The sequence below is a fragment of the Lepus europaeus genome, chromosome 12 (genome assembly GCF_033115175.1).
Source record: "Lepus europaeus isolate LE1 chromosome 12, mLepTim1.pri, whole genome shotgun sequence".
NCBI classification, from domain to species: Eukaryota; Metazoa; Chordata; class Mammalia; order Lagomorpha; family Leporidae; genus Lepus; species Lepus europaeus.
Window position 1 is genome coordinate 6,009,989 of NC_084838.1, and position 12,479 is coordinate 6,022,467.

At 57.3% G+C, this 12,479-nt stretch overlaps 2 protein-coding genes across 8 annotated transcripts in view; both read right to left on the minus strand.

Annotated features, from left to right (window-relative positions):
• The window catches only part of GLE1 (GLE1 RNA export mediator), a 52,790-nt gene extending 48,943 nt beyond the window's left edge, over positions 1 to 3,847 (minus strand). The window contains exon 1 of the mRNA XM_062207442.1: positions 3,687 to 3,847. Coding sequence (XP_062063426.1) covers positions 3,687 to 3,785 — 99 coding nt within the window. The 5' untranslated portion in view covers positions 3,786 to 3,847. The remainder of the gene's footprint in view (positions 1 to 3,686) is intronic.
• A 1,884-nt stretch (positions 3,848 to 5,731) lies between these two features.
• ODF2 (outer dense fiber of sperm tails 2) overlaps positions 5,732 to 12,479 on the minus strand; it is a 37,803-nt gene continuing 31,055 nt past the window's right edge. Inside the window, exons 17-21 of one of the 7 annotated variants that reach the window (XM_062207444.1) lie at positions 11,755 to 11,913; positions 10,414 to 10,514; positions 8,850 to 9,012; positions 8,207 to 8,332; positions 5,732 to 7,000 (exon numbers count right to left, since the gene is read on the minus strand). In XM_062207444.1, the coding sequence (XP_062063428.1) occupies positions 6,812 to 7,000; positions 8,207 to 8,332; positions 8,850 to 9,012; positions 10,414 to 10,514; positions 11,755 to 11,913 (738 nt within the window). In that variant the 3' untranslated portion in view covers positions 5,732 to 6,811. Of the gene's footprint in view, positions 7,001 to 8,206; positions 8,333 to 8,849; positions 9,013 to 10,413; positions 10,515 to 10,544; positions 11,914 to 12,479 lie in introns of those variants that run through there. The other 6 variants (XM_062207443.1, XM_062207445.1, XM_062207446.1 and 3 more) reach the window with 6 other exon arrangements.

The following is a 12,479-nucleotide window of genomic DNA, read 5'->3' on the forward strand; positions in this document are numbered from 1 at the left end:
ACATTTATATTAGGGGCCAACGCCGTGGTGCAGTGGGTTAATCCACTGCCTGCAGTGCTGGCATCCCATGTGGGCACCAGGTCTAGTCTCAGCTGCTCCTCTTCCCATCCAGCTCTCTGCTGTGGCCTGGGAATGCAGTGGAAGATGGCCCAAGTGCTTGGGCCCTGCACCCGCGTGGGAGACCTGGAGGAAGCTCCTGGCTCCTGGCTTCGGATTGTTGCAGCTCCGGCCGTTGTGGCCATCTAGGGAGTGAACCAACAGATGGAAGACCTTTCTCTCTGTCTTTCCCTCTCACTGTCTATAACTCTACCTCTCAAATAAATAAATAAAATCTTTAAAAATAAATAAATAAATAAAACTAAAACATGTATTTTATCTGAAAGGCAGTTTCAGGGAGCAGGGGGAAGAAATCTTCCATGCACTGGTTCACTCCTCAAACGGTTGCCAACAGCCAGGGCTGGGCTAGGCTGAAGCCAGGAGATTCTTCTAGGTCTCCCATGGGGTGCAGGGGCCCAGATACTTGGACCACCTTCTGCTCTTTCCCCAGACACATAAGCAGGGAGCTGGATCAGATGTGGAACATCCCACATGGGATGCTAATGTCATAGGCGGCGGCTTAACTCATTGTGCCATAATGCTGGCCCCAGTAAGTCTTTAAATATATACACATATTTATCACCATGTGTGTGTAGATGTAGAAGTATACACATAAATTCATACACATATATTTCTAAGCTCAACCCACTGAGAAGGCCCCGACACAATAGTACCCAAGCAACAGTGAGCACCCGAGTTCTGAGCTGTAGGTATGGATACCGTCCTCCACCTGAAACCAGTCAGGTCCTTTAGAGATACAGTGTTTCTAGAGCTGGCACAGGGAAAATATTACTTGGATCTGGGACACTGTGTTGTACAAAGAAATAGGCTGGTTCCGCGGCTCACTAGGCTAATCCTCCACCTGCGGCGCCGGTACCCAGGGTTCTAGTCCCAGTTGGGGCGCCGGATTCTGACCCGGTTGCTCCTCTTCTAGGCCAGCTCTCTGCTGTGGCCTGGGAGTGCAGTGGAGGATGGCCCAAGTGCTTGGGCCCTGCATCCCATGGGAGACCAGGAGAAGCACCTGGCTCCTGGCTTCAGATCAGTGCAGTGCGCCTGCCGCAACACCGGCCGTAGTGGTCACTTGGGGGGTGAAAGAACGGAAAAGGAAGACCTTTCTGTCTCTCTGTCTAACTCTGCCTGTCAAAATAAATAAATAAGTAAATAGAAGAAATGCCAATGAATGATGAAAACATGCCAAAGGGACCCAAAGGTCAACCTACAAGAGGTTCCCACTGGCTAAATCTGGGATATATAAAAGCCACCAGGGGGAACATCCTCTTGTCCTGCGAGTCCCTGACGCCGAGTTCTCAGCTACTTTGTGCTTCCGATCCAGCTTCCTGCTAAGGGGCACGCTGGGTGGCAGCAGGTGAGGGCCCAAGTGCTTGGGTTCCTGCCATCCAAACGGGAGGTTGTGATGGGAGTTCCTGGCTCCTGGCTTCAGCCTGGCCCAGCCCCAGCTCTTGCAGGCTCACGGGAAGTGAACCAGCAGATGGACGATCTCTTTCCCTCTGACTTTCAAATAAATAAATAAACAAATAAACAAAAACTTAAAAAGAAATCTAACAGGTTGTACTGGCTCACAACTCACTGAGTAAAATCAGAGCCCCTGAGTCCCAGGGAGAAATAAGGCCCTCTGCACAGAACGCTGAGTCAGCTTTTTGCTACTATAACAAAAAACCCGAGACAGCCTATGAAGGAGAGGAAGGAGGCTTACGGTGGCCAGAGTGCTGGGCTCTATTCTGGTGACCGCCTTCCTGCTGCCAGAACCCCAAGGTGATCCAGAGCACCACACGGCAAGGTCTCCATCTATGGCCTTCTCTAAAGCCACCAAATTTAATCATGGGGCTCAATGTTCAAAACCCAATCAGAGGCCGGTGCCATGGCTCAACAGGCTAATTTACCTCCGCCTGCGGCGCCGGCACACCAGGTTCTAGTCCTGGTCGGGGTGCCGGATTCTGTCCTGGTTGCTCCTCTTCCAGGCCAGCTCTCTGCTGTGGCCAGGGAGTGCAGTGGAGGATGGACCCTACACTCGCATGGGAAACCAGGAGGAAGCACCTGGCTCCTGGCTTTGGATCAGCGTGGTGGGCCCGCCGCACCACACTGGCCACAGCAGCCATTGGAGGTGAACCAACAGCAAAGGGAAGACCTTTCTCTCTCTCTTATTGTCTAACTCTGCCTGTCAAAAAACAAAACAAAACAAAAAAACCAATCAGAGGCCGGCACTGTGGCACAGTGGGTAAAGCTGCTGCCTGCAGTGCTGGCATCAGTCCCAGCTGCTCCTCTTCCAGTCCAGCTCTCTGCTGTGGCCCAGGAGTGCAGTGGAGGATGGCCCAAGTGCGTGGGCCCTGCCCCCAGTAGGAGACCCGGAAGAAGCTCCTGGCTTTGGATCGGCGCAGCTCCAGCCGTTGTGACCATTTGGGGAGTGAACCAGCGAACAGATCTCTCGCTCTGCCTCTCTGTAACTCTTTCTTATAAATAAATAAATAATCTTTAAAAAACCAATCAATGCCATCACCTCCCAAAGGCCCGCAGCTGTACTGCGTCCCCGCCGTCTCAGCGGCACCAGCCCTCAAGTTCTAGCAGTCGGGTGGCAGACAGTGAGGTCGGGCAAACGTCAACGCACGAGGTAAGAGCAAGGCAGGTGGAAACAGCATCTGAGGTCTAATGAAGGTGACGGATTCAGGCGGCAAACACCGACAATGCTAAGGCAAGAGGGCGCCGGTTTGACGACAAGGACACTGGTGTGTCTCTGGACGCGCCCGGTGATGACGGGGCAGGATGAATCACGGGGAGACCTAGAAACCACCGATGTGACCAAGGCACCGGGCTGGCGTCACCAGCCTCGCAATGCGCTGACGTCCGTGTGCCTCCTCCTGCGGCTGTTGAGGGGCACCCGGCCTCGCTCGGTGGCACTCCCGTTCCGATGCTGGCTGAGATGCACCCGCACCACTGCCTGGGTCCGAGTGCTGGCTCCGACTTCCCGCTGATGCGCACTCTGCAAGGCCGCAGGTGATGGCCTGGGTCCCTGCCATCCACCTCGGAGACGCGGCCTCCGGGCTGCAGCCTGGCCCAGCCCCCACGTTAGGGCACTGCAGAAGCTAACGACCAGACGGGCGACGTCTGTGTTTCTCCCTCTCTCTCTGCCTTTCAAACACATGTTTAAATATGTATACTTCCTGATGCATGGCCGTTGTCTGCTGGCCTGAAAACACGGGGCAGACCCATGCTGGCCGGCAGGCTCCCTCCAGAATCTAAGGCATGCACTCTTCGCCTGAAGGGAGGCGAGCGTCCTCCCTACCTGCAGGGCGACCCCCGGGGCCGCGGGAGCCAGGGCCCTGCCCTAACCACCTCCACTGGCCCTCGCCTCCAGGACGGGGTCGGCAAACGCCAAGCACACCACGGCCCCGCTCACTTTCCGGGGTCAGCCGGCCACTTCACAGAACCAGCGCGGGAGACGCTCAGAGCCCCTCGTGGGGCCACGAGTGGAGAGGAGCGAGCACACGCGCGAGCCAAAATCCCACGCAGGGCGCGCCGAGGGCTAGGGGAGACTCGGGCCAGAGAGCCCACCCAAGCTCCGGGCCGCGGCTCACCTCGCCCCGCAGAAGCCAGTCGCGGTCGTAGCACAGGCGACCTTTGTTGGAGCTGCGCAGCGCCTGTAGGGTCTCCCAGCAGCGGCCCTCGGACGGCATGGCCCGCCATGGAACAGCGGCTCGGAGGCGCCGCTTGTGACCAAACAAGCCCTCCAATCAGTCGCCGGGAAAGCCGCGTCCACTTCCGCTTCCGGGGCACGCAGGCCGCGCAGGGCCCGCCTACGCTAACGGCTGAGCGCCCCGCCCCTGGGTGGGGACTAAGGCGCTGCTACCGCGCCTGCGCACAAGGTTGCCCTTCCCCACCTGAGGCGCCTGCGTGCTGAGCTCGCCCGCCGCGGGGGTCCTGGGCCTGAACCTCGGGAACGGGCGGAAAAGGGGCAAAACGACCCCCGGCTCGCCGGTGTGGGACGGCCGAGGGAGTCGTAGTTCCGCTTGACCCAGCCGTTCTAAAGTGTGTTCGGCTCAGCATCGCTCATAATGGCCGACCCGTGAGAGCGACCCCGCGCCCCCCGTCGAGGAGACCGGGGAGGGGAAGTGCCCGTGGCGCGCGATGGCCCCGAGGGCGGTGCGGGGTCCGAGCGGCCACTCGGGGGGGTGGGGGTCCGAGGCAGGCGAGTGCCGGCCGTCTTCGCGGCTGCGGGGACAGTGGCGGTGACGGCGGCGGGCGCGGGGCTTCTTTCCGGACGCGGAATGGCCTGGAAGCGGCTAAGTGTGGCGGCCGCAGAGCTGGCGAGGCGACTGGACCGGACCGGGCGGCCCGGCGCCCGCATCGGCTCGGGCCCTGCGAGGCCGCAGGGATTCCCCGGAGTGGAGCAAGGCTGACGGTTCTCGCCTTGTGATTCTCCTGTTGACAAACGCCCAGGACGTTCTCGTGCGGACACGGTTCGGAGGAGCCCGGCTGTGCACCAGGGGTGCGGGTCAGGTCAGGTCAGGTCACAGTGTTTACAGCGACTTTGCTTAGAAAAACTGAAAACTGAGGCCCCTAGGTGTGAAATGTAATGGAGCGGAGGGGACGTGTCTGGTTTTCGAAATCCAGATGGGGGGGGGGGTGTGTGTGTCAGGGGGTGGAGAGGCAGGACAGAGAAGCAGCATCCGGAAGTTCTGTAATATTTGAGAGGACAGAGCCACAGAGAGAGAAACAGAGAGAGGTCTTCCACCCACTGGTTCACTCCCCAGATGGCCCGAACGGCCAGAGCTGGACTGATCTGCAGCCAGGAGCCCCCTCCAGGTCTCCCATGTAGATGCAGGGCCCAAGGCCCCACTCCCACCCCCGAATCAGCCAGACCGACTAGACCAGTGCCCGTTATCAGATGCCAGTGCCGCAGGCGGAGGCTTAACCCGCTGCACCCCAGCGCTGGCCCCAGTCCTGGAGTTCTGTGGGTTAGAGTGACGGAGACGAGACCAGACAAAATGGAAAGGCTAGGGTACAGTTTGTCTCTTCTCTCCAAAGAATCCGTTCTGATAAATACAGGAAGATGTGAACAAATATGGCTCAAAATTTTATCATTTCAGAGAGCAGGTAACATTTTACAAGTAAAAGTAGGAGCTGGCGCTTGCAGCGCAGTGGGTTAAAGCCACGGTCTGCAGTGGCAACTTCCCACAGGGGCGCTGGTTCGAATCCCGGCTGCTCCACTTCCTATCCAGCTCCCTGCTGGTGCATCTGGAAAGGCAGTGGGAGACGGCCCAAGCGCTTGGGCCCCTGCCACCCATGCAGGAGACCCGCGTGGAGTTCCTGGCTTCTGGCTTGAGCCTGGACCAGCCCCTGCCATTGTAGCCATTTGGGGAGTGAACCAGCAGATGAAGATACCTCTTATCTCTGTGTCTCTCTGCCAAATAAATATTTTTTTAAAAAAGGTCATTCATGGGGCCAACGCTGTGGTGTAGACGGTAAAGCCACCGCCTGCAGTGCCGGCATCAAATACGGGTGCTGGTTCAAGTCCCGGCTGCTCCACTTCTGATCTGGCTCTCTGCTGTGGCCTGGGAAAGCAGTGGAGGATGGCCCAAGTGCTTGGGCCCCTGCACCCGCATGGGAGACCCAGAGGAGGCTCCTGGCTCCTGGCTTCGGATCGGTGCAGCTCCGGCCATTGCAGCCAACTTGAGAGTGAACCAGTGGATGGAAGACTTTCTCTGTGTGTGTATGTGTATGTAACTCTGACTTTCAAGTAAATAAATAAATCCTGTTTAAAAAAAGAAGGCAGTACACACCCTTGCTGTCCTCCTAACAACTCAGGTGACCTGCACTGAGCACAGAGCTGCGCCTGGCACTCTGCTTCCCCAGAGGCTGAACACGCACACAGGGAAAGGACCACCTGGGCTGGAATGAAACAAAAAGCCTCGAGTTTTATGTGCCAAGTACTTTAAAAACGTTTACTGGCTCTCTTTTTAATCATTTTTAGAAAAGGTATTAGAGGCAAAAAAAAAAATCATCCAATGGAGCCTTAAAATAACTGATTATAAAAACATTTTGTAAAACCACACAAACATTTCAAGAATAGATGCACCCCCGAGAAACAAACCAGGCAAAGAGAAAACAAAAATCAGTAAGGTGGGGGTCACACCTGCAGCAGCCCAACGGGCCCACGCCCTGGAAGGTCTGCTGGGAAGCGGCTGGGGCACGTGGCCTCGAGGCCGCTTCCCACCGAGCTAAGGAGGGGGCCTCGGAACCCCGCATCAGCGGTCTAGAGCCAGTGAAGGAGCCCACAGCCCACGAGGGGCTCACACCGGAGCAGGTCTCAGAACACCCAAGACAGATTCCGACCAGGATGGGAGTGGAGGAGGACTGGAGGAAGAAGTCCTGGCCAAACAGTCTCTTGGGAAAGGAAGAGACTCAGCAAAGTCATGGAGACTACAACCCTACAACCCGGTACCCTCGTGCAGTAATACATGTAAAGCCTGTCAAGGAACCTAACTCCCGTCTGACAACCATCATCAGGGAGAGTGGACCGCGTGCTTCCCGCTTCGTCCCCCTGCTGCTTCAGGGCCTTCATGCCAGGAGCTAAGGACAAGACCCAGGCCACACTTCCTCCCTGCAAGAGGGCGGGGAACCAACAGGCTTCCCACTACAGCTTGGCAGCCCGCTGGTAGCCATAGCGTCAGGCAGGGCTCCAGGCCCTGGACAGGCAGCCTCAGGCCGGAGGAGACCGGGAGCGGATGGGAGAGCTGGTCAGGAAGGTGCTGTAAGGCCCCTCCCCAAACACGTTGGCGTAGGACGACTTGAGGAACTGGACGTAGTTCTGCATGCTGCGGTTGGTGCCCTCCGACTGCTCCAAGCGGTCTTTCAGGTCCTGCAGCCGGCTCTGGTAGCGGCGGTCCGCCTGAGAGAGAACAGCGTGGGTGGGGTCAGCCCTGCGGTGCAGAGGGTGAAGCTGCCGCCTACAGCGCCGCCACCCCATGTGGGCACCGGTTTACTTCCCAAGCTGCTCCACTTCCGATCCAGCTCCCTAGGTGCTCCTAGGAAAGCAGTGAAAGACGGCCCAAGTCCTTGGGCCCCTGCACCCGCGTGGGAGACCAGGAGAAGCTCCCAGCTCCAGCCATTGAGGCCATTTGGGGAGTGAACCAACATATAAAAGACTTGTCTCTCTCTCTGCCTCTCCTTCTCACTCTAACTCTGCCTTTCAAATAAATAAATAAATAAATCCTTTTTAAAAATGCCAATCATGAGCATCCCAGCGACATCATTGATCAACACCCTTCATCCTTAAGACATAAAAAGCATGGCCGGTGCCGCAGCTCACTAGGCTAATCCTCCGCGTGCGGCGCCGGCACCCCGGGTTCTAGTCCCGGTCGGGGCGCTGGATTCTGTCCCGGTTGCTCCTCTTCCAGGCCAGCTCTCTGCTGTGGCCTGGGAAGGCAGTGGAGGATGGCCTACATAAATAAATCTTTAAAATAAAAAGAAATTATCTTAAACTTAGATTGTGATGATAATTGCACAACTCTGAATGTACTAAAAACTACCAAGTTGGATAATTTAAAATGAAAATCTGGAGCCAGCGCTGTGACACAGCAGGTAAAGCTGCCGCCTGCAGTGCCAGCATCCCATATAGGTGCCAGTTTGAGTCCTGGCTGCTCCACTTCCAATCCAGCTCTCTGCGATGGCCTGGGAAAGCAGTAGAAGATGGCCCAAGTCCTTGGGCCCCTGCACCTGTGTGGGAGACCCAGAAGAAGCTCCTGGCTTCAGATCGGTGCAGCTCTAGCCATTGCAGCCAGTTGGGGAGTGAACCAGCAGATGGAAGATCTCTCTCTGGCTCTCCTTCTCTCTGTGTAACTCTGACTTTCAAATAAATCTTTTTAAAAATTTAAAATGAAAATGAATTTTTTGGAACATAAGTTGTATCTTATAAAGCTGTTTTATAAAAAGAGATCTACCTAGAATATCCCCAATGGATAGGAAAGTGAAGAAAACTGAAACCATGTCATATTCATAAAACAACTACAAAACTCCTTGCTCTGCAGCCCCAAAGGGAGCTGAAACCTCCATCCGCTCTGCTCGTGCCCGGCCTCTTGCCCCCGGCCCAACTCACATCATCTCGGCTCCGCCGCAGCTGGCTGAGTTCTGTTTTGGTTCTGCTCAGCTGGGTCTCAAGGTCCAGGATTTTGTTCTGGGCTGCTCGCTCCTTGGAAAGCGCCTGCTCCTTGGTTTGTTCCACCTGCAGGGAAGGCATGGAGGTGGGGACGGCTTAGCTCACACAGGGAATACCTGTCCAGGAGAAGGCAGTCCGGCCACACCCACTTCCTGGCCTCAGAGACAGCACTTGCACGTGGGTGTGGGACATGTGCTCTGACGCCTGGGGGCAGGAGTTAACCCGGGACTCCTTCAGCAACCAGCTTTGTCCACCCTTTCCCAACACCGCGCGAGTCACCACCTACGAGTGCTAAACCCGGTTCCCAAGAGGGCAGCGGTCCACTGAGTAGTCGTCCTGCGTAAAGTGCTGAGTTCTACAAAAAACAGTTACCCACTGACCCCTCCAACAGACCCACGAGGCCAAGTACTGCTACCTGCTCGTTCCTCAGAAAAATGGCGAAAAAGGCTCCAGGAGGTTGGGCGACCTGCCCAAGGTCCCAGAGCTACTGAGCAGTGCAGCTGGGACTGACCTGCCTCCTGGCATCTTCGATCGCGCTCTCCAGCTGCCTCGCCAGGGACTGAGCAGTGCAGCTGGGACTGACCTGCCTCCTGGCATCTTCGATCGCGCTCTCCAGCTGCCTCGCCAGGGACCCGCATTCCCGCGTCTTCTCTTCCAGGCGCAGCTGGGACTGGTGGATGGCCTCCTCCCTCTTGGCAATCACCTGTAGGAACTCGATATTCTGCGCACTGGTCGCCTCCAGTCTCCTAGGCAGAAGCACTCAGTCAGGTCCTGTACGTGCCCCCTTCTGTCTCGTTCCACCCTGCCAGGGGGCTGCCGCCAACCCCTGGCCTGCGGATCTCATCACGCCACGAATCTCCAGGGAGCCATGGGAAGAAACCAGAGCTGTGCAGATGAGCAAGGCAGCCAAAGCACCGTGCAGCCGGAGCGCTGGGCAGAGAACAGTGAGGGGAAGAGCACGGCGCTGGCTGAGCCTGGGCTGTGCTGGGCACGCAGCATTGTGGGACGCAGCTACTGGCAGCTCAGGGAACGGCCGCCACTACGGCTGCGACTGAACCCCAAAGAGAGGAAGTCCCTGGCCTGAGGTCAACCCCATGACCCACGTCTCCTCAACTTCTGCCGGTCACTGCAGCCTCCCTCAGCAGAGGGACTTCAGCTGGGCCACCTGACATCTTATGCAGCCAGCCATTGGGAAAGACAAGGCCAAACCAGTGTACGCACACTTCCCACTGCACTTCTGGTACCAGTACACCTTCAACTTCTGGAGTGCCGCAAGTCTTGCCGAGTTCTAACTGCATTTTCCAGGTCGGCAGGGCAGGGCAGGGCAGGGCAGCCCGGTCCAGCTCGGTCCAGCCTCCCTGCAGGCTGCAGAGCCACATGGGGTGCTGTGGCCTCCTACCACCTCAGGTGGGCCCTTCTGAAATGAAGGCTGGGACCAGTGCTCACACAAGCTCTGGAAGAGGGCAGCCCCAGGTCTACATCGCAGCTTTGCTACGTGGCCTTGGTCGTATCACCTGACCTGCCCCACATTTAGTTTCCACAGATTTAAACTCATACGCGGTAACCTATTCCCTACGCCAGGAAATGTGCTAAGCCTTTTTCCAGAATTACCCTGGAGACTCGCAATAGCACTGGAGCCCAGATCCCTGGTCCCTGCCTTTCTCCTTGCTCAAGACGAGAAAACTGGGATTCAGAGGAAAGAAATGATTCGCTCCAGGCCCCAGGGCTGGGGGTCAAGGCCAGGGCTCATGACACCACAGGTGGTCTTTTTACCTCGGATGACTGCCTCCAACAATCCACAAGTAACAGGCAAGAGTCCCATCAGAAAGGCCCGGAAAGGATGACCTAGAACAGGGCACAGGAAGGAGGGGCACTGCCCCCAGCCCAGTGTCCTGGCTGTTCCATCCAAACCACGCCCAGGGCTGGCTGGGGCCGAGCGTGCCTTCCGGTGGCCTGATCCTGATCACTGTTGTGACACCGCAGTGCTTACCACGGACATGGGAGCGGCTTTTCCTCTGAGCTCTGCCTAGTACCTTCCAGGGCCTGGAGTCCCTCAAACGCTTCCGCACACTAAGCATGAAGCAGCTAAGTGGCTGAAAGTCTCAGGTCCTAGGAGGAGGACAGAGGTGGGACCAAGTGTCTCTAACCTCTCCAGTTCATCCACCTTCAGACTCAGCTGTTTATTTTCCTTCTGGGAAGCCTGGTGTTTCTCTCTCGCCATCTCCAGCTTGTCCCCCTGATGTTCGATCTAAAATGACAGGAACACAGACTGGTTTATGAAGGCACGTCCCAGCACCGTCCTCCCTTTTCCCTGGGACCTGTCATCCACGCCCGGGGAAGAGGCACACTGCCCTCAGCAGGTGCCCGAGTCTCAACGGCACGACCTAGAGGAGAGAGGAGAGCAGGGACAGGTTAGGCCGCGCTCCAGCGACAGAAGGCGTCACCACACCAGGAGACGCCAGGTTGGACGCCGAGGAGCCACAGTGATGCGTTCTTGACCAGGAGAGGTCACTCGGAGACCCAGCTGGGGTGCAGGGCAGACGTGAGAAGGCGGAAGCGGAGAGGAGGCCTCCCTGGCCCACAGACCACAGAGCTTTACCAGTTATGTTGTTGGTACCAGCGATGCCATCCGCCCCTTAACTGGGGGGAGAGGTGTGTGCCCGGCCACAGGAAAGGCTGGTAGGTGTGAGAAGTGACCCAGAAATACCCAGGCATCAGGGCCTGAGGGCCTGGCAATGCTCGGGCCCAGCTGAGAAGGCAGTGAGGACACGGACTTGGGAACCAGGCAGAGCTGCCGGGCTCCGATCCCGATGGACTGTTACCGGCACTGTGGCGTTGCGAAATTACTTCTCCCCCTGTGCCTTGGGCTGCTTTCTTATAAAATGGAAAAGGAACGATACATACACTTCGCTGAGCTCCTGGGGGATGAAATGAGTGCTGGGGCACGGAGTGGGTGCTCAGAAACGTGAAGCTCCTAATGTTATTATTCCAAACAAACAGGTCAAGAGAGGGGAGGGCCCTGCCATGGTCACACCGCCAATGAGTGGCGTGCCATTTCCTGGACACCACAGGCAGCAGGATCCCCACAACCCAGAGGCTTCTGGGAGAAGGAAACGCTTGTCTTTCAGGACAGAACCTCAGGCAGTGGATCTGTGAAGGAAGGAGAGGCAGGTGAGCCAGACAAGGGCAGGAGAAGCAAGCGTGCAGCAGGCGGAGGCCGAGGGGCTGAGGGCAGCGATGAGCTCAGGGGCGACAGCAGGAGGGCCCAGCGGCTCCAGGCGAGGGGCGGCTGACTACAATCACTTGGTGCAAACACAAGACATTTGGCACACCAGACTTTATTTCACAGCACTGATGATAGCTCACTTCTTTCAGAAAGCAGCAGCCAAGAAAAAGGAAGTGGTCCTCCCTCGGGGGCGTGCAGCTCATCTTGGTAAGCGGGCCCCTGCTCGGGCCAGTTCGTGGGACCCTTTCTGCCAGTCCCTTACCCGGCTGCGCAGGTCTGATATGATGGCTGTGAGGTCAATGTTCTTCCTCTCATAGCCCTGCAGCTGGTCTTGGCACTCGGCCAGCTTAGCCTCCGTGATCTTGAGGATGTCAGGCAGCTGCTGAAGGTCAGCCAGCTGGGACTGGAACTGCCGCCGAGCCTGGGGTGGGGAACAGAAACACCGTCAGGAAGGGCCCAGCTGCTGACGGGGCTGGGCAGAGTGTTCTGGAGTTAGGGCAGGGACAATCCACAGGCAGGAGTGTGGCCTGCCCTCGTCAGAGGCCCCTGAGCAAGTTTCCAGCTGCTCTCAGCCTGACTTCAACTTGACATTCACTCAGCCACACAGTGAACACCGGGACCCGGCCTGTGCAAAGGGCTCCCCACAGCTGCTCATTTCATCCGGCCAACAACCCGCAGAGTAGGTGCTGCCGTCACTGGGTGAGGACACTGCTCTGGGCCAGGCAGCCAAGACCAGGAAGGCCATGAATGAAGTCTGGGATAGTCCACACCCCAGGTCAGAGGTCAAGGTGAGAGCTATCTGGTCTGGGTCCACCCTTGTACATAGCAGGTGACTACTGGGGACCTGAGACGGGCAGTGAGTTGCCCACGGTTATGAAACAAGTTGGTGGCCAAGCCTGGACTGGACTCATCTCCAAGGCTATGCCAGGCTAAGATGGCCACTGTAGTCCAGTGTAGTCCACTCCTCTGCAGGAATGTGGCTCTTCG